This window comes from Carcharodon carcharias, chromosome 13 (assembly GCF_017639515.1).
Source record: "Carcharodon carcharias isolate sCarCar2 chromosome 13, sCarCar2.pri, whole genome shotgun sequence".
Taxonomy (NCBI): domain Eukaryota; kingdom Metazoa; phylum Chordata; class Chondrichthyes; order Lamniformes; family Lamnidae; genus Carcharodon; species Carcharodon carcharias.
Window position 1 is genome coordinate 26658157 of NC_054479.1, and position 18394 is coordinate 26676550.

General features: G+C 44.0%; 1 protein-coding gene across 1 annotated transcript in view; it reads left to right on the forward strand.

The window, feature by feature from the left end:
• The window catches only part of LOC121285667 (proline dehydrogenase 1, mitochondrial-like), a 49585-nt gene that overhangs the window by 4755 nt on the left and 26436 nt on the right, over positions 1 to 18394 (forward strand). The window contains exon 3 of the mRNA XM_041202325.1: positions 15867 to 15901. Coding sequence (XP_041058259.1) covers positions 15867 to 15901 — 35 coding nt within the window. The remainder of the gene's footprint in view (positions 1 to 15866; positions 15902 to 18394) is intronic.

Genomic DNA, 18394 nt, shown 5'->3' on the forward strand with positions numbered 1-18394 from the left:
TACATAGTAAATATAACCTTTCAAACTGGTTTTCCCACACTGTGTTCCAGCACTTGATGAGCCAGCATTGAATGGAAATTTACAGTGAATAGCTGATAACCACAGCCGTATCTTTTGCATCATTACTAGTGAGGTTTTAAATAGGATTTAGATTGTGTACAAGCCTCATGTTCCACTCAGCAATACATTAGGCAAAGTTAAACTCCATTTACCGTTCCTTAGTCATCTGTTTGATTCGTAATTAAACTGGTCAAATAAAACAAGTTGAGACTGGTACGTACTCACCATTTGGAATGCTGTACGCTGCCTGCATGGTAGCTAGTTGCAAGTATGCTTTGTCCCACCTGGTTCATTGAAACCAAGTAGATCCTAGATTAAGGCCATGTCGTGCATGTTGTTAAGCCTCAGAGGTCACATGTAGGCAATATTTGCACTGAGGAGGTAAGGAGGTCCTGTTGATCTTAACGGCAGAACATCACTGTCATTTCATTTCTTCTGTTCGCCGCCTGTCAGGCAGTCGACAGGAAAATGAGGAACAGGGGACCAGCCAGAAGACTTTTGGGGATGATCCATAGATGTCAGGAGAGTGGAAATTCAACAACAACAACAGCAGCAGGCTGGGGAGAGAGGTGGAGGGGAGGGGGTGATAGCCACTGGGGCTGAAGGGGGATGAATGGATCCTTAACGGGCCCTGAGGAGCACCACCTTCCAGCCACCAGGAAAGTGGAAAAAATTTATGGTTTCACAACCGACCCCCACCCACACTGGGCAGCAGTGAATTTTAAATCAGACCCCGGATTGCACTGTAGCAGTCTAATTTAAATATGTTAATGAGGTGCCCCACCTCTCCAAGATGAACGCTGAAACGCCCCAATATCCACTGCAGTAAAAAGGGTGAAGTGCATGACCTGTTGGTGATGTATTCCGTCTAGTTAAGTCTTTAACCTCTCTCCAATCCTGTCCCACCTATCATGGGGTCGGGAAGCATTGGGAGTTGATATCAAAGCCATATTTTTTAAACCCATACTACATTCCTGTTAAACTGCATGTCTCAAATTGCTGCTACAAGCACGTTCTTAATTTAGGATTTATCCACCATGACAGTCTGAAGTTAGGCTCCAGTTTACAAATAACAAACAGGACAAATTAACAAAGAAGAAAAAGTAAGATCCAATAGGACAGTAATCTCTGAATTGAGCACAGAAACAGCTGGAGAAACTGGAAAAGCAGGTTACTCCATATTTTCAGTGATACACTAGCACAGTAGTTAGTTGTGTGACCAGATTCCACGCTGTGTAGTTGATAGTTTGAACTGGAGTTTCCTGCTGAACATGTTGCAATTTACAGCTTGATATATTGTTGGGTATAAGGTAGACAGACCTCATGCCAGAAATGCAAAATGTCCAAAGCTCACTGGTTCATAATGTTCTGTATCATTTCCCAAAAAACGTCACTAGTAAAACGATGTCCTTGAGCTAACTTTCTGAAGTTGATTGCTAAAACAATGGGGCCAGGCAAGGGACAGTAAGGAGAAGGAATATATTGAAGTGGGGGCTAAGACAAATTGCCTAGAAAAATAGGAACAATTTGCAACCAAATGTCTTAGCTTTACTGCCATTTCCAATATTATCTGTGCATGTATGGCAGTCAATATAGAAATTGCACTATGTTCTTCACAAAACTCTTCACAGACCCCAAGTTAACCTTTGGCTGTGATAATTGTGTAATATTGCAACTTTTTTACATTCTCAACAGAACAGAACACTACATTTAAGGGTGAGTTCCAAGCCAGTTCTATTTTGATTGTCTCTAAGTCAAGCAGCTTGGTCGGTCTTTTGGTAGTTCCATGCTCATTTTCCCCCTGATTCAACTACATTCTCAGTGCCAATGAAGTAATTGTTGATGTTCTGCTTAGCATGGAAGGTGTTATATCGCATCCCGCCTCTTGCGCCAGGTCTGATGGTCTACTGCATCTGGGTTCAGTTGTACCTGTTCTTTGTTGCCTTGTAAAGATTCTGCCTTTTGTGTCTGGTGTCTTGATCAGCTTGAAACCAATGTTATTTCTGCTTGTAACTTCTGTACGTTTACTGTTGGAGCCTCTAACCTTATTGAAAAGAAGCATCAACTTCTCTCCTAATGCTTCTGTAGCTCCCTTTGGTTTATGTCATTGCTGTTCCCAGTTCTAATAGCCACAGAAGGATGAAGTTGGACGAAAATGTTGAGCCAAAAAAATTGATCATTGATGCATCTCTTTCTTCTAACTCTGATTTTACTGATCCAGATGACTTCCTTCCATTGCTATCATTGACATCATGTTTTATTCTCTTCATCTCTCGGGTCCATTGCTGTCTGAATTCCAAGAAGAATAATTAACAATATGCATTCACATAGCACCTTTAGTAGTAACGTGTTGCAATGTACTGTGCAGAACAACAACATCAGCTTGCATTTATATAGTGTCTTCAATGTAATAAAACATCTCAAGGTGTCTTGCAGGAGAGCTATAATGCAAAATTTGACACTAGTCCACACGAGATATCAGAGCAGGTCACTGAAAGCTTGGTCAAAGAGTTAGGTTTTAAGAAGCATCTTGAAGGTCGAAAGACAGGCAAAGAGGTTTAGGGAGGGAATTCAGACCTTGGGGCCTTGGCTGCTGAAAGCATGGCCATCAATGATGGAGCAGTTGAAATTGGAGATGCTCAAGAGCCCAATATTAGAAGAGTGCAGATGTCTTGGAAAGGATTTGGGGCAGGAGGAGATTACAGGGATGGAGAGCAGTGAGACAATGGAGGGATTTGGGGCTGAAGGAAATTACAGGGATGGAGAGGGGTGAGACAATGGAGGGATTTGGGGCTGAAGGAAATTACAGGGATGGAGAGGGGTGAGACAATGGAGGGATTTGGGGCTGAAGGAGATTACAGGGATGGAGAGGGGTGAGACAATGGAGGGACTTGGATTTTAGAATTTTAAAATCGAGGCATTGCTTGACCAGTGTAGGTCAGTAAGCACAGCGGTTCTGGTGAATAGGACTTTGTGTGAGTAAGGACAGTTTTGGATGAGTCCAGATTTGCCAAGGGCAGAATGTGGAAGTCCAGCCAGGAGCCAAATATGACATGGTGGTTGTGAGTAGTATGAAAAATATGAGGGTAAACTAGCCACTAATATAAAAGAAGACTGCAAGAGTTTTTTTTAGATATATAAAGGGTAAGAGACAGGCAAAAGTGGATATTGGGCCACTAGAAAATGACGCTGGAGAAGTAGTAGTGGGGAACAAAGAAATGGCGGAGGAACTGAATAGGTTCTTTGCATCAGTCTTCACGGTGGAAGACACGAGTAACATCCCCAAAGTTCAAGAGAGTAAGTGGGGCAGAGGTGAGAATGGGGCCATTACCAACGAGAAGGTGCTAGGAAACTGAAAGGTCTGAAGGTGGATAAATCACCTGGACCAGATGGATTACACCCCAGAGTTCTGAAGGAGATAGCTGAAGAGATAGTGGAGGCGTTAGTGGTAATCTTTCAGGAATCACTGGAGACAGGGAGGGTCCCAGAGGACTGGAAAATCACTAATGTAACCCCCCTGTTTAAGAAGGGAGTGAGGCAAAAGACAGGAAATTACAGGCCAATTAGCCTGACCTCGGTCATTGCTAAAATTTTAGAGTCCATTATTAAGGATGAGATTTGAGAATACTTGGAAGTGCTTGGTAAAATTGGGCAAAGTCAGCATGGTTTCATCAAGGGGAGGTCATGCCTGACAAATCTGTTAGAATTCTTTGAGGAGGTAACGAGTAGGTTAGACAAAGGAGAGCCAATGGATGTTATCTACTTGGACTTCCAGAAGGCCTTTGACAAGGTGCCGCATAGGAGGCTGCTCAGTAAGATAAGAGCCCATGGTGTTAGAGGCAAGGTACTAGCATGGATAGAAGATTGGCTGTCTGGCAGGAGGCAGAGAGTGGGGATAAGGGGGTCCTTCTCAGGATGGCGGCCGGTGACTAGTGGAGTTCTGCAGGGGTCAGTGTTGGGACCACAACTTTTCACTTTATACATTAATGATCTAGATGAAGGAACTGAGGGCATCCTGCCTAAGTTTGCTGATGATACAAAGCTAGGTGGAGGGACAGGTAGTATTGAGGAGGTGGGGAGGCTGCAGAAGGATTTGGACAGGTTAGGAGAATGGGCAAAGAAGTGGCAGATGGAATACAACATGGGGAAATGTGAGGTCATGCACTTTGGTTGGAAGAATAGAGGCATAGACTATTTTCTAAATGGGGAGAGAATTCAGAAATCTGGAGTGCAAAGGGACTTGGGATTCCTAGTCCAGGTTAACTTGCAGGATGAGTTGGTAGTTAGGAAGGCAAATGCAATGTTGGCATTTATTTCGAGAGGACTAGAATATAAAAGCAGGGATGTGCTGCTGAGGCTTTATGAGGCTCTGGTCAGACCACATTTAGAATATTGTGAGCAATTTTGGGCCCTGTATCTCAGGAAGGTTGTGCCGGCCCTGGAGAGGGTCCAGAGGAGGTTCACGAGAACGATCCCAGGATTGAAAGGCTTAACGTATGAGGAACGTTTGAGGACTCTGGGTCTATACTCGATGGAGTTTAGAAGAATGAGGGGGGATTTGATTGAAACTTACAGAATACTGAAAGGCCTGGATAGAGTGGACGTGGGGAAGATGTTTCCATTAGTAGGAGAGATTAGGACCCGAGGGCACAGCCTCAGAGTAAAGGGAAGATCTTTTAGAACAAAGATGAGGAGAAACTTCTTTAGCCAGAGAGTGGTGAATCTATGGAATTCATTGCCACAGAAGGCTGTGGAGGCCAGGTCATTGAGTGTATTTAAGACCGAGATAGATAGGTTCTTGATTGGTAAGGGGATCAAAGGTTACGGGGAGAAGGCGGGAGAATGGGGTTGAGAAACTTATCAGCCATGATTGAATGGCGGAGCAGACTCGATGGGCCGAATGGCCTAATTTCTGCTCCAATGTCTTATAGCTCTTATTCCGCTAAATTCTAAGAAACAGATGCTGATGGAAGAGATTGGAGAGGTGGTGAAAAGTTTAGATGAAACAATGTGCTTTAAGGAGTATTTTAAAGCTACAGAGCCAGAGGGGCTTCAGGGAGGGGTGTTCCAGAGAGTGGGGTTGGGCTGGCTGAAAGCTGTACAGCAGTGATGAAAGAGATGCACAAAAGGCTACACTCTGAGGGCTGAAGGGTTCAAAAGGCTGGAGGAGATTGCACAGAAATTTGAAGATTAAGCTGATTATTTTAGTTTCAGTTTGTTCACACAGCCAGTGTGGATTAGTGAGCGTGATGGGAAGATGTGGTACAGGACACACTTGAATCTGTTGCATCAGTAACAACTTACTTTTAACAAAGAAAGTGGTGCATCACAGTGGTGTAATCAAAAACAAAAGGAGTGTAAAGCCAAAGAAGGGCATAGTAAAAGGTTTCCAAAGCAAGAGAGAAGGCTGGAAAGGTTGAGGGCACTTCCAGAATGTGAGCCCTGGGTGATTGAGGGTACAGCTCTCAATGGTGGGGGAAATGGTGGGGGAAGTTCACAGGGAGCTAGAATCAAAGGAATGAAGAATTTGCATGGGGTGTTTGGAGAAAATTCGAAAGTTGGGTGAAGAGATTTAAGTACAGGGAAGAGAATTTTAAATTTGCGTGCATTGTGGGGGAAATAAAGGACAGTGAGGAAGCGGGGAATGATGAATGAAAGGGGTGTGGTGATGGCAGTTGTAGTTTATGGAAGATGAGAAGCAGCCAGGAAAACATTGAAATGAGCAAGTCTGGAGCTGGCCACGGGGTGGATAAGGGGTTTGATGGCAGATGGGCTGAGTTACAATAAGTGAAGGAGGTAAGTTTGGTGGGTGGAAAATAGGATTGGCAGCCAGAATCTACCTCCCCTTTTAAGAGCTGCAGGCTAGCTTTAAGTGGTGCTGGTGTCAGACAAACTTAGGCCCCCGAAGCAGTGTGTAACCACTTGTAGTGCATTTAGCACTGGCTGCATGCAGCTAATTTGTAAATCAGAGACAGCATGAAGTTTGTATGCTGCTTGCATCAGAAGCAATGGCACATGTTAATCGTGCAGTGTGATAGCCACACTCGTTCTCAGACCCTCTCCAATTTCACAGCCAATGAATGGAGAGACAGAAAACTATGGGTGTGTGAGGGATCACTTAAGACCAACATTTATTGCAACATTCACAGGTACACAAAAGAGGTTTCACAACGAGCTCCCTATGGAAACAAAATTCAAGCCTTCAGCAAAATTTAAATTTGCAACCCGTCAGATCGAGTCAGGAAAGGAGTGGGTAAATTCCCAGCTCCATTTTACCTGCCTACCATTCCTGACTGTGCACCACCCACCCCTTAAAACAATTGTTTCTTTTTTACAAACTCCGTCTTGCCATCAATACCACATTTTCTTCCCCAACCACCATTTAAGGCTGACACGCAATATTTGGAATGTGAATCTCCTATTTTCGTAGTTTCCAAAGACTGGATGTCAGAGATAATGTTGTCTGTTTCCCAAAAGCTCGCGGATGAGCCCTAACTGAAGGTAGTGGGAGCAGGTTGTCATGGATATCAATGCCAGGTGTTGAGCCATGCAGACCTGGAGACAATGCCACAAGACGTTCAATTACCTCACATAAATTGTCAAGGCCAATAAATTCATCTTCAAATGCCAAATCCCACCAGCTTCACTACCAACCTCTATCAATGCTTAATGCACCACACCCCATCGCTCACTACCAGCAACCCCTGTCACACTTTGTACCTAACATTCATAGCTTCACCTTGCTCCCACACACTGAGCAGTGATGCAAGTCTCATGCTTACATTCTCACAGCTTGGTCACACTGCTAGCTATTGAACTATGACAGCCAGCCACATTGCACCACATTCACTGACAAACATCCCTCTCTCTTGCAAGGCAAGGTGACACACAATCACAGGCAGCAACACCTAACTGGCGGGGGACAGGTATGGCTGCATGTCCACGTGCCCATTGAGGAGATCACAGACAACACTACTGGAGTGGTCATGACTGAGGCTGTGGACAGTGCCAGGGCTGAAACAGTCAAAAATGATAGTATCCTCATACCCAGTCCTCCTCCTTACATCCCACTTCCCCCTCATCACAAGTTGCGGATGGGATAAGCTTGCACCTCTTGTTTTTCTCCTGTCACCTCACCACGCACTTGCCCTTGGTACCTGAAAGAAGAAAAACAAGAACTGCAATTGGTCAGGCAGTTGTGCAAGAGCAAGAAGACAGTGGTGAAGAAGAAACAGTCACTTACTCTCAAACTCGCAGCCATAAGCTCAGATGCTGATACTGTGCATTTTATGGAGGATAGGTCGGAGGAGGGCTGTACGTGTGGGTGAGACACCGGGCATGAGTGGTCTGCAGCAGGTCAGGTGAAAGGGGTCGTGCAGGTGCCAGTTTGCCAGAGTGTGTTCTGCAATTCCGATGAAGCTGGATGTTGACTCCCCCTGCTTCTCTCTGGTATGAGAGAATGAAATGAATTCAGCGCTCTATGCATACAGAGCTCACTGGCCTCCCTTACAAATTAGAGGATGTGAACTGCGAGATGTTGCAAGTATTGCCTGCTTCAGCATGTAAAGATCCAGCTTCATGTATGTTCGTGACCATAGTCACCTTTGCAGCCTCTCATAGACATTTACATCACAGAAGGAAGCCATTCGGCCCATCGTGTCCACACTGGCCAACAAAGATCTGACTACACTAATCCCATTTTCCAGTGCTTGGCCCATAGCCCTGGAGGCTATGGCAACATAAGTGAATATCTAACTACTTCTTAAAAATTTACAGGAGTTTCTGATTCAACCACCCTTTCAGGCAGTGAGTTCCAGACTCCCACCACCCTCTGGGTGAAAAACATTCTCCTCCACTCCCCTCTAATCCTTCTAACTCTTGCCTTAACTCCATGCCACCTGCTTATTGACCCATCTGCTAACGGAAAAAGTGCCTTCCTCTCCATCCTATCTATGCCCCTCATAACCTTATACACCTCTATCAGGTCCCCTCTCAACATTCGCAGCTCCTGCCACTGGCAGTGTTGTCCTTGCTCTGCTCTGATGCTGCTGTTGTGGTTGCAACAGGCAGCAGATTTTAGTGAGCACCTTTTATTGAGGCGGAGATGTCTGACACCCAAATCCTCACTGGGGTTCAGTTAGTAGAATTGCTCCCTGAACACGCAGTGTGGATATGGCCACTTGTTGAAAGCCTTTCTTCCTCTTGCCCCTTCCCTTTTCCAGCAACTTCCTGCTGTGTGTGACTTCTGATCATTCTCTCTGTCAGGCTGCAGTCCAAGGGGGGGGGGGGGGGGGGGTGCAGACTACTGCACCCATGCCTGGGACCAAGTGGTTTGTGCAGAGTCCTTGAAGTCAGGACCAAGTCCTTCAGCACTTGCCACATTACTACCGGAAGGCGTTAGTAACTTTTGACACAGTTCTGAAACCACTGACCCTTCTACAATTATGGTAGCTGGAGCATTGAGTTCCAGAATGACAGTGCTGGTGTAAAATTAATGCTATGTGCTGACTGACATCACAACGTGCCTTCTTTGCATATTTCAGGTGGACTCTCCCTGTGTGCACACCAAAGCCCTCACCAAAATGACACCCAGTGTGAAGTGTGTACATGTACCATGAAAGTGATTTTGGAGGTAACACACTCGAAGCTCTGAAATACCAGACACTGTGGAGCCAAATTGCTGCTGCTTTGAACTTTCCTACTTTCCTCTTATTCTGATCCTTTTTATAAGTTGCATCCTTCTATGCAGCTCCTCCCCCATGCACCTTCACAGTTGAAAATGACACTTCCTCTTGCAAGTGAATTGAAAATAAAGGCTCGGTGTTTCACTCTGATTTACCTGTTTTCACAGTTCAGCCTGGAAGGCGTTTTGCGCTGTGGCCAGAATTTTATGTCCCGCGGGTGGGCGGGCGCACGCCTCACCCGAACAGATGTGAAATAGCGCAAGATGATGCCTGGTGAGCGTCCCGAAGCCGTCCCACACTTGTGCGATATTTCGCTTGGTGGACATGCGCGGCAATCAGAAGTGCGCCTGTCGACAATTAAGTGGGCAATTAAGCTCATTGATGATGTTATCAACAGCGATTTTAAAAAAAAATTTACGTGGTCTGTCCACATTTACGGTTGGCGGATGGACAGTTCTCCCAGGTGGCATTCACATTTTTGCTCAAACCTTGATCCAGGGCGGGATGAAATCTCCGTGCGGAGATCAAAAGAGATGCCTGGGGACTGTTTTTTTTAATGAGGTATGCTTTTGGGTTCGTGCTGCATGGACATGTTTTGCAGCATTTTTGTCGTTTCCTTTCTTCTGTGGAGGTCTGCAGCTGCCTGCCTTCAGGGAGCTCTCTCACCCTCGGTTATGTTGATACCCTCCCTCTTCCCTCCCCCATCCTGACAGCGCTGACCATTCCACAGTCTGAGGCTGATCGCAGCCAGTGGCCCATTTCCCAAAACAAAAACAGAATTACCTGGAAAAACTCAGCAGGTCTGGCAGCATCGGCGGAGAAGAAAATCCGCTCTCAGGCCCACCGATCAAGCGTGCCCGACCACCGAAAAATTCAAGCCTATGACTCTTGACCCTTTCAATTTGACCCTTCTAAGGTATATACATTAAAAAAAAAGCACCTGTTCTTCTGTGTTCCAGCCTCATTTGTTCCGTGGCCTGATTTATTGTCTACAAATGAACCGTCCTCTCTCTGTCAAACATTAACATTTCCTCCCAACTGCAATACCACCACCTGATTGAATGTAACCTCAACTTTACCTAAAACGTGTGTTACCTATACTGATCAGGATATTGGATTGAGGCTAGAGATTTGATGGGCTGAAACAACAATTCATTTATTCATTAAACAAAATACAATTAATACTCGACGAAAAGGCAGCTAGGATTTCAAATGTGCAGTTGAAATGCAGTCGAGATGTCTTTGGGCTTTCGATGGAATATTGTCTTGAATTGTATCCTGACCCAAGTACATCATTTGAATGTCTTTCTGGCCTAAGGTCCTTTCAGCATCTAGCAATGGCCACAGGCTGTCTGTTTTTTATATATTGGGCTTACTTGAAGACAGGAAATAGCTAAAAGATATTCTCAAAGACTATAATGCAGTAAAATTGTGTAGCTTTAGGATTGTTCGCAACCACTTCTGTACTAAGCAATTAGCCAATTTCAACAATTGCTTTATGAACCAAATTGCAAACTTATCTGTTTCTCAGTAATAAAATAAGGTAATGGGAAATGTACAGAATTTCTGACTTTGGATTAAATCAATTTACGCACTGCTGTACAGCACTGCCCACACTTTTTTGGCTGTAAAGTGCTTTGGGATACTCTGAGGTTCTGAATGGCATTGTGTAAAATACAGGTCCTTCTTTTAGCGCTTCTCGAAGTAGACCTGGCATCAAGACTTAGCAGAGGGAATATTCACTCCCAGGTGAGAGCCAGCAAGATAACGGGGCCACCTGCCTGGCAGTTCCAAGGGGAGAATTGTTCCATTTTAATAGCCAGTCCTTGTGAATTTTGCAAGTTTGCTGTCCATCCGAAGTGGCCTGCTCTCACCTGATCAGTATAGGTACTGACTCAGACGCTTTTTCTAGTTGGAAGTCCCCTATCCAAAGGGCAGTGTCAACAATTGAATCAACCTGATTGTAGCCAAAGTTGAGATCAGCTGATTCAGCACAAACCACACCTTCACCTTGAATGAGTCTGATAGACCCTTAGGGATGGATTTTCTTGTGCACTTTTAAGGGCTGAAAAGCGGGACCTGGGCCTGCACATGCTGGGCAGTGGGCCTGACTCAGTGGTTTTACCAGATGCAGCCTGCTAATTAGCTGCCTGTGGGCCCGATGTCTAAATAAGCTCTAGAGTCTTGGAAGGCCCAATGGGAGAGGACGTGGTGGGGGGGCATGACTGAGAGAGGTCGGAGACCACGATAGGTGCCTCAACATGGAGGCGCCCTTGTAGCAGGGCAAAACCCGCACCTGGGGAATCATTGGGTCTGTGGGGGCTGTGTTTCTGACTTCAGGTTTGCCAGCAGAGGGACACTTCCTTGAAGCCATCAGCAAGATGCCGGTAGCCCTGTAATTGTGTCCTTAATTACACAAATTGGCTGCCCGCCTCCATGGAGTGGGGCCCACCTGCCCATTGCTGGGGAAGCTTCCCTGGCAGCAGGTCAGTAACAGGAATCCGCCCTGACCCAGTCCCTCTTTTCTGCCTCCACTCTCCTGGGAGTTGGTAACACTCAGCTCTTAGTTTCAGTTGACAAAGTTCCCGAAATGATGCACCAGAAGCCAGTCTGCCAAAGATTGAAGATGGGACCTTCTTTACTGTGACTCAGTAATATGATTTTTAATATTAGGTTGGCACCCAATTACCTTCAAAGTTTTCTCTTATTGCAAGCTTTCCTCTTTTTGTTAGTAAATTGGGAGGAGTAAAATGTTGAGAGCTTTGGGAAGGAGGGAAAAGATGGTTTTCGAAACGTTATTCTTAATCTGGATTTGCAAATCTCCTAACTCAGTTGTGTGACTTTAAGAAGTAACATTGTCAGTGTGTTTGGAGTGGGCTGTTCTTATTGGTAGAAGAGTGGGGCGGGTGCCAAATACAAGGGGGGGAATTAAGTGAAGAGAGTATTTGGTGATGCAAAAAATCTGAATCTTGTGTGATCTTTGGCTCAACTCCCAAGTAGAAAATTTCCACTTCTCTTTAAAACAGTTCTGCATAGCAATGCATGACCACATGGTACTTCTAGTCATTGATAAATATGATTTAGAAAATTTTTTTTGTTTTCTCTTTCTGCACAAAAACTAAATAAATTTTTGAATTTAATTTTCCTCTGGGGCACCAGCAGATGGTGAATTAAAAAAAACACAAGCATTATAATTATTGAATGCTGTCACTACCCGCATAGATTATATTTTCCTATATTACAACGGTGAGTACATTTCAAAAACACTCCATTTGTCGTAAAACACTTTGAACACTGTGAAAAGCACTGTGAAGAAAGAATGCGCAAGGTTACAGGGATAAGGCAGAGTGGGATGAGGTAGAATGCTCTTTTCAGAGAGCTAGTGCAGACTTGCTGGAGTGAATGGCACTATATGCACTATAAAGATTCTGTAGTTAACAGCTCTTTGGCTCTGACAGTCCTGTTTTTAAATAATGTCTCTGATTTCTCCTTCCTTCCATTGCGGGAATGTTTGGATTCAGATCAGTGCTACCCTGTACTCCTCTATCCCCATACACACAGCCACATACCAGTCCACATACACACTCCCACACTAATTTTCTGCGCCCCTCCCAATAGACTCAGGCATACACTCCACACCCAAACACACACAACCTAAGGCTAAGGGCTTGGTGGTGTAAGCCATGCAACATTTCTGAGGAATATCTCTGCATACATGGATACTCTTGTGTCCTTATTGCAGGAGGTAAGATCCTTCCTGAAGCAGCCCAGGGACAATTGCCTGCATAAGCTCTCTCTGAATTTGACCTCTTTAATTGATTGCTCATTTTGGTCCAAGCAACCTTTTTCCAGCTTGAACTTAGCATGAGGGACTGACACTGATGGTTACTGCATGCGTGTGTGTAATGGGCCTAATGCATATTGTGATACAGCACGGATTGGCATCTGCTGTTTTAGTTAATTGACCATTTTGGATGCTGAGTCTAATGAGCTCTGTAAGAGTTTATTCTTAGATCCTTGAGTGCATGCAGTTTGATAGACACAGAGTCATTTTTAACATCAGCCTGCTGATCACTGGAAGATTAAGGGCTGGGTTGGCTGCGTTGAGTGCTTGTGCAGCTGATGGTTGCTGGGGGAGATGGTTGGCACAGTGTCAGGTGTAGTAATGGGCCTGATAGATAATGTTGTGGTGCTATTAAAGCTTCTGATCTTTATTGTAACTTGTTAATTGGCGAGTACACACTAAGCTGTCACCTCTGGTGCTGGTTTCAATATTTACCTCTCATCCACCCTAGATTTAGCCATCGAGTATTTGCCTTGGTGTGTGCACTGTCGTGCTGATTCTAGGAAATATGAATTCATACTTTAAGTTTTTCTGGCTTCTTGTTGCAATGTTTTTGGTGGAAAATCGTGAGTGTTTTCCACGTCCCCTCCCTTTCTCGGCATGTTGGGAGACAGTACCATCTATCCCTGAGGATTTGTTTGTGCTTACACTCATTAAATCCAGCTAGGGCTTCCATCTTATTTATATTGAAGTAATTCATTCTATCTTGATTGACCTTTTTGGGGGGGGAGAGCGTATGTTGCTGAGATTTCCCTGGTGAACATTTGATTGAAGTGAGTATCCAGAATATTAACTATTCAATACTTATCCTCAAGTTTTGAACCTATTTATATATTTGGATTTTACTTCTTCTTTGATTCCGCCTCCCGGCCGCCTTTCACTTCTAACTATTAAACTATTTTTTCTCTAGGTCTCTTTGATCGTTTTTTTAATGTGTTTCAACATTCTTGTATTCACCCTAGTGAATCCCATGCCCTTTCTCCCGGCAAGACTTATAGGAGTGGCTTTTTTTTCTTTATTTTTAATTCGTTAATTAGTTTAGGGTCAAGTATGTTTACTCTGATTATGCCTATTTTCGGTAAGCAATTATCTTTCATTCTCAGGATTATTCCTTGGAAATTGTTCCACCTACCTTCTACTGAAGTATTATTGAACATCTTCCTCCAATCCATTTGCTTTCGTTACTTCTCTTATTTCTTTAAAATGAGCCCCTTTTTAAGTTTCCGATACCAAGTTTAAACTCTTATCATTTTATGATCATTGCATCCTAGAGCAACAACTCTAATTTCCAGGGTCAGTTAATAATATTGGGTGAAGATGAAAACTGCCTCTAGTAGCTTCCTTGCTGCATTGGCTCATGAAGCAGTCTTTTGCCAACTCTGGCGCCAAGCCACTTGGATTTCATGTATTTATATTTGGCTGATTGAAGTTTCCCATTTAAAATAGCTTTCCTGTCATCGAGAAGACTTGTAATGTAATTGACACTTGCGTGAGAGGTTGTGTGAATCAGTGCAGGTGCTCAGTGGGATCTGAGCAACTGGGTAGTCAGATTTTATTGAGCAGATTGGCTGAACGGCACAACGCCCAGCGCAGGGTGTAATTGTGAGGAAAATTAAACACTTTTATCCATAATGTGCCCACACAGTTTATTTTCTGTCATGGTCCATATGGTGTTAATGAATCCTGATTTACTTAGCAAAAGAAGCTGCATTACTTGCCACAGTAGCTCAAATGCTGTGTCTGCGCATGTATCTGAGGGAGAAGGGCAGACCAATCCATTCAAATTCAAATCCAAGATTAGGATCCTGAAAGGTCTTGACAGGGTGGATGTGGAGAGGATGTTCCCTCTTGTGGGATAATCTAGAACTAGGAGTCAATATTTTAAAAAGAAGGGTTTGCTCATTTAAGACAGACTTGAAAGATTTTTTCCCTGACGGGCGTGGAACATCTTTCCTCAAAAGGCAGTGGAAGCAGAGTCTTTAAATATTTTAAAGGCAGAACTAGATAACAATTATTGATTAACAAGAGGGTGAATGGTTATCGGGGTAAGCAGGAATGTGGGGTTGTGGTTACAATCAGATCAACCATGATCTTATTGAATGGCAGAGCAGGCTCGAGGGGCTGTTGCCTACTCCTGCTCCTAATTCATATGTTCGCATGGGTTTTATCCTCCTGGCCGTAGGGACTGTGGGAAGAACCTGAAGCACTGAACCCAAGGAAAAGATCTCCATGGTTTCAAACGCAACAAATGTCACAACAAATAAGACTGAAAAGAATAAAGATCATGTCAACCAGAAAGTATTGATTGGTAATTGTCAATTTGGATTTTAAAGTTTGTAGGTTGTAGGAAGGCTGTACGTGCGGCTGTACTCTCCCAGCTCACGAGAAGCACAGTAGTTTGCATGAGTTGTTTAGCGTCAGTACACATACTCAAAGCAGCTACATTTGAATTCCACGTCCTCCATCATGCACCCCCTGACGTTTTCTCTCCCCCCCCCCACCTCTCTTTCTTGCTGCATGCATCTTTGGACAGTTGCACCCACATAGCGATTGATTTCTTTGCCCTTGTGCCTGCCTGTATTAGTAGCCAGACCCACGTGCTGCCTTGTGACTTGAGATGTGAGTCGTGTGAGAAGGTCATAGATAATTGGAAGAGTGGGAATTCCAACCTAGCATTCCAGCTTTGACTGAAGCTTGTATGAATACAAGCAGCGGATTGTGATGCTGTCATATCTCTGGTCTAATCACGTGTTGTAGAAAATTCAAAATAATTAAGTAATTTTAAAAATAATATATTATAGCAGTTAGTATAGTGTTTGCTGCCAACTCGAAGGAATGAGTCTAAGAACTAAACCATGCTGACTCCACCATGACCTATTTGTGCAGATAGCTTCTCTTTTTCCTTCCTGTTTATTCAGAATGATACCTTTCCCCTGCCCCCACTGAATCCTTTCTTCCCTTCCCAGTTGTGCAGAATTGCAACATTGAAAGCTGCTGACTCATTACAAAGGTTTAACACTATCACAGTTGCTAATTTGACACCCTACCCCATGATGCTCTCCTCACACCCCTGCCCCCAGCAGCTATGTAACAGCCAATCTTCCCCATAAGGCTGTGCAATGTTTACTCTTCCCCTTTTTCCTCTTCTCCCCACAGCTTCTTGTGACTGCTTTCCTGTACATACTTCCTTCTCTTCACCTCCTGGGCTCCCTGTTCGTGTTTGTTCTGCATTTAAAGCAGCATTGCTAATTTCAATTTTATTTTGTTTTGTCCTCTAGGTCATGTGAGTCTCTGGCAGAGAAGGAAGTTAAAGGTAAGCCTCACATTTGCAGTTTGGCTCATGCTTTATAGTGGTGATGGCTTGGTGAGTTTTCAGGCCTTGGGAACTTGAGGAACAATCTTGCAATTGAGCCTGAGTCATGTTTTCTAAGATAATGGCTTCTTTGTACAAAAGCAAAATGTTGGAAATTTGAAATGAAAACAGAAATTGCTGTAAATGCTCAGCAGATCAAGCAGTGTCAGTGGAGGGAGAAACCGAGTTAACATTTCAGGCCAATGACCTTTCATCAGGAAGGGCTTATTATCCATCCTCCGGTATCTACAGCTTCCAGTTCCTAGATTATTCGGTACTCATGGCCATTAGGTTTGTAACTGCAGCTGTATTTAACAGATAATTTGCTATAGCCAAAGAAGGAAAACAATAGTAAAAACTGGGAAGTAAAAGTACTGATCCGAATTGCTTTTATCTTCTGGGCCAGAAGCCCCGATACTTTCACTTTCTCCATCCCACCCTTCTCTGATACCTGATGTCAAGTGCTTTCCCTGATGCCTCAGTAGCTTTAGATAGTGAGTAGCTGAGTCATAAACACCATGAGGCCCACAGGTTTAAGGGGGTGGGGGTGGGGTTGGGGGGGGGGTGGTTAGAAATCTGCAAGAGATCCCCTTACTAACTGACAGTTAGTGACTCTTGTTGGAAAGTTTGTATTTGTGGGAGGAAAGACGTGCATTTATATAGCGCTTTTCACAACCACTGGACATCTCAAAGCACTTTACATCCAATTAAATACTTTTGATGTGTAGTTACTGTTGTCATGTAGGAAATGCAGCAGCCAATTTGCACACAGTAAACCCCTACAAAAAGCAATGTGATTAAAACCAAATAATCTGTATTCTTATGATGTTGATTGAGGGATAATTATTGACCAGGACACTGGGGATAACTTCCCTGGGGCAGGTTTTTCTGGTCGGCGAGCAGTGGGGCCTGCTTGCCAACACGTAAGATGACGTGGGGATTCATCGGGTGTGCATCCCGACCTCACCCCAAGTCATTCAGATTCTCAGTTCAGCCTATGAAGGCCATTAAAAAACTAATTAACATGACTGATGGACCTGCCCGTCCAACCTTAAGGTCGATGGGCAGGCCAGGAGCCCAGGCGGGCTTCAGATAAAACGTGAAACCTCATCCACGGGAGGGATGAAGTTTCATGAGGGTATTTAACTTTTTATTAAATGTTTAAATAGAAGTTATGGACATGTCCCAACTCATAAGAAAATCCCTCCATCCCCAGGATCAACCTAGTGAACCTTCTCTAGACAGCCTCCAATGTTAGTACATCTTCCCTTACATAAGGGGGCCAAAACTATTCACAGTATTCTAGGTGTGGTCTAACTAGTGCCATGTATAATTTTAGCAAGACTTCCCTACTTTTATACTCCATTCCCTTTGAAATAAAGGCCAACAGTCCATTTGCCTTCCCTATTACCTGCTGAACTTGTATGTTAGCTTTTTGTGTTTCATGCACGAGGACCCCCAAATCCCTCTGCGCTGCAGTTTTCTCCATTTAAATAATATCCAGCTCCTCTATTCTCCCTGCAAAGTGTATAACCGCACATTTTCTCACATTTTATTCCATCTGCCAAGTTTCTGCCCATTCCTGTCTATATCCCTCTGTAGACCCTGTGTCATCCTCGCCACTTGCCTTCCCACCTATTTTTGCATCATCCGCAAACTTGGCAATAGTACATTCACTCCCCGCATCCTAGTCATCAGTATATATTGTAAATAATTGAGGTCCCAGCACTGATCCCTGTGGCACTCCACTAATTACAGGTTGCCATCCTGAAAATGCCATCCTTATCCCAACTCTGTCTTCTATTAATTAGCCAATCCTCTATCCATGCTAACATATTATCCCCAACACCATCAGCTCTTATCTTATTAAGTAGCCTTACGTGCAATATCAAACGTCTTTTGGAAATCCAAACATATTGCATCAACTGGTTCTCCTTTATCTGGCCTGCTCTTTACCTCCTCAAATAATTATTTGTCAGGCATCATTTCCCCTTCATGAAGCCAGGCTGACTCTGCTTGATTAGATTATGTATTTCTAAATGCTTTGTTATTAATAATAGACTAACCTTTTCCCAATGTCAGATGTTGAGCTAACTGGCCTATAGTTATCTGCTTTTTGTCTCCCTCCCTTATTGAATAAGGGTGTAACATTCACAATTTTCCAATCCTCTGGGACTTTTCCAGAATCTAAGGATTTTTGGAAGATTACTACCAGAGAATCCATTATTTCTGTAGCCACTTCCTTTTAATATCCTAGGATGCAACCCATTAGGTCCAGGGGAGTTATCGGCCTTTAGCCCAATTAGCTTCCCTAGTTCTTTTTCTCTAGTGAAAAGTTCCCCCACCCCCCATCTCCCCCCCCCCACCGCCTCCCCAGCTTTTGCCTCTTGATTAATAGCATTCCAAAAATACGAAGCAGTGTCATGTATCGTGAAGACTGATGCAAAGTATTTA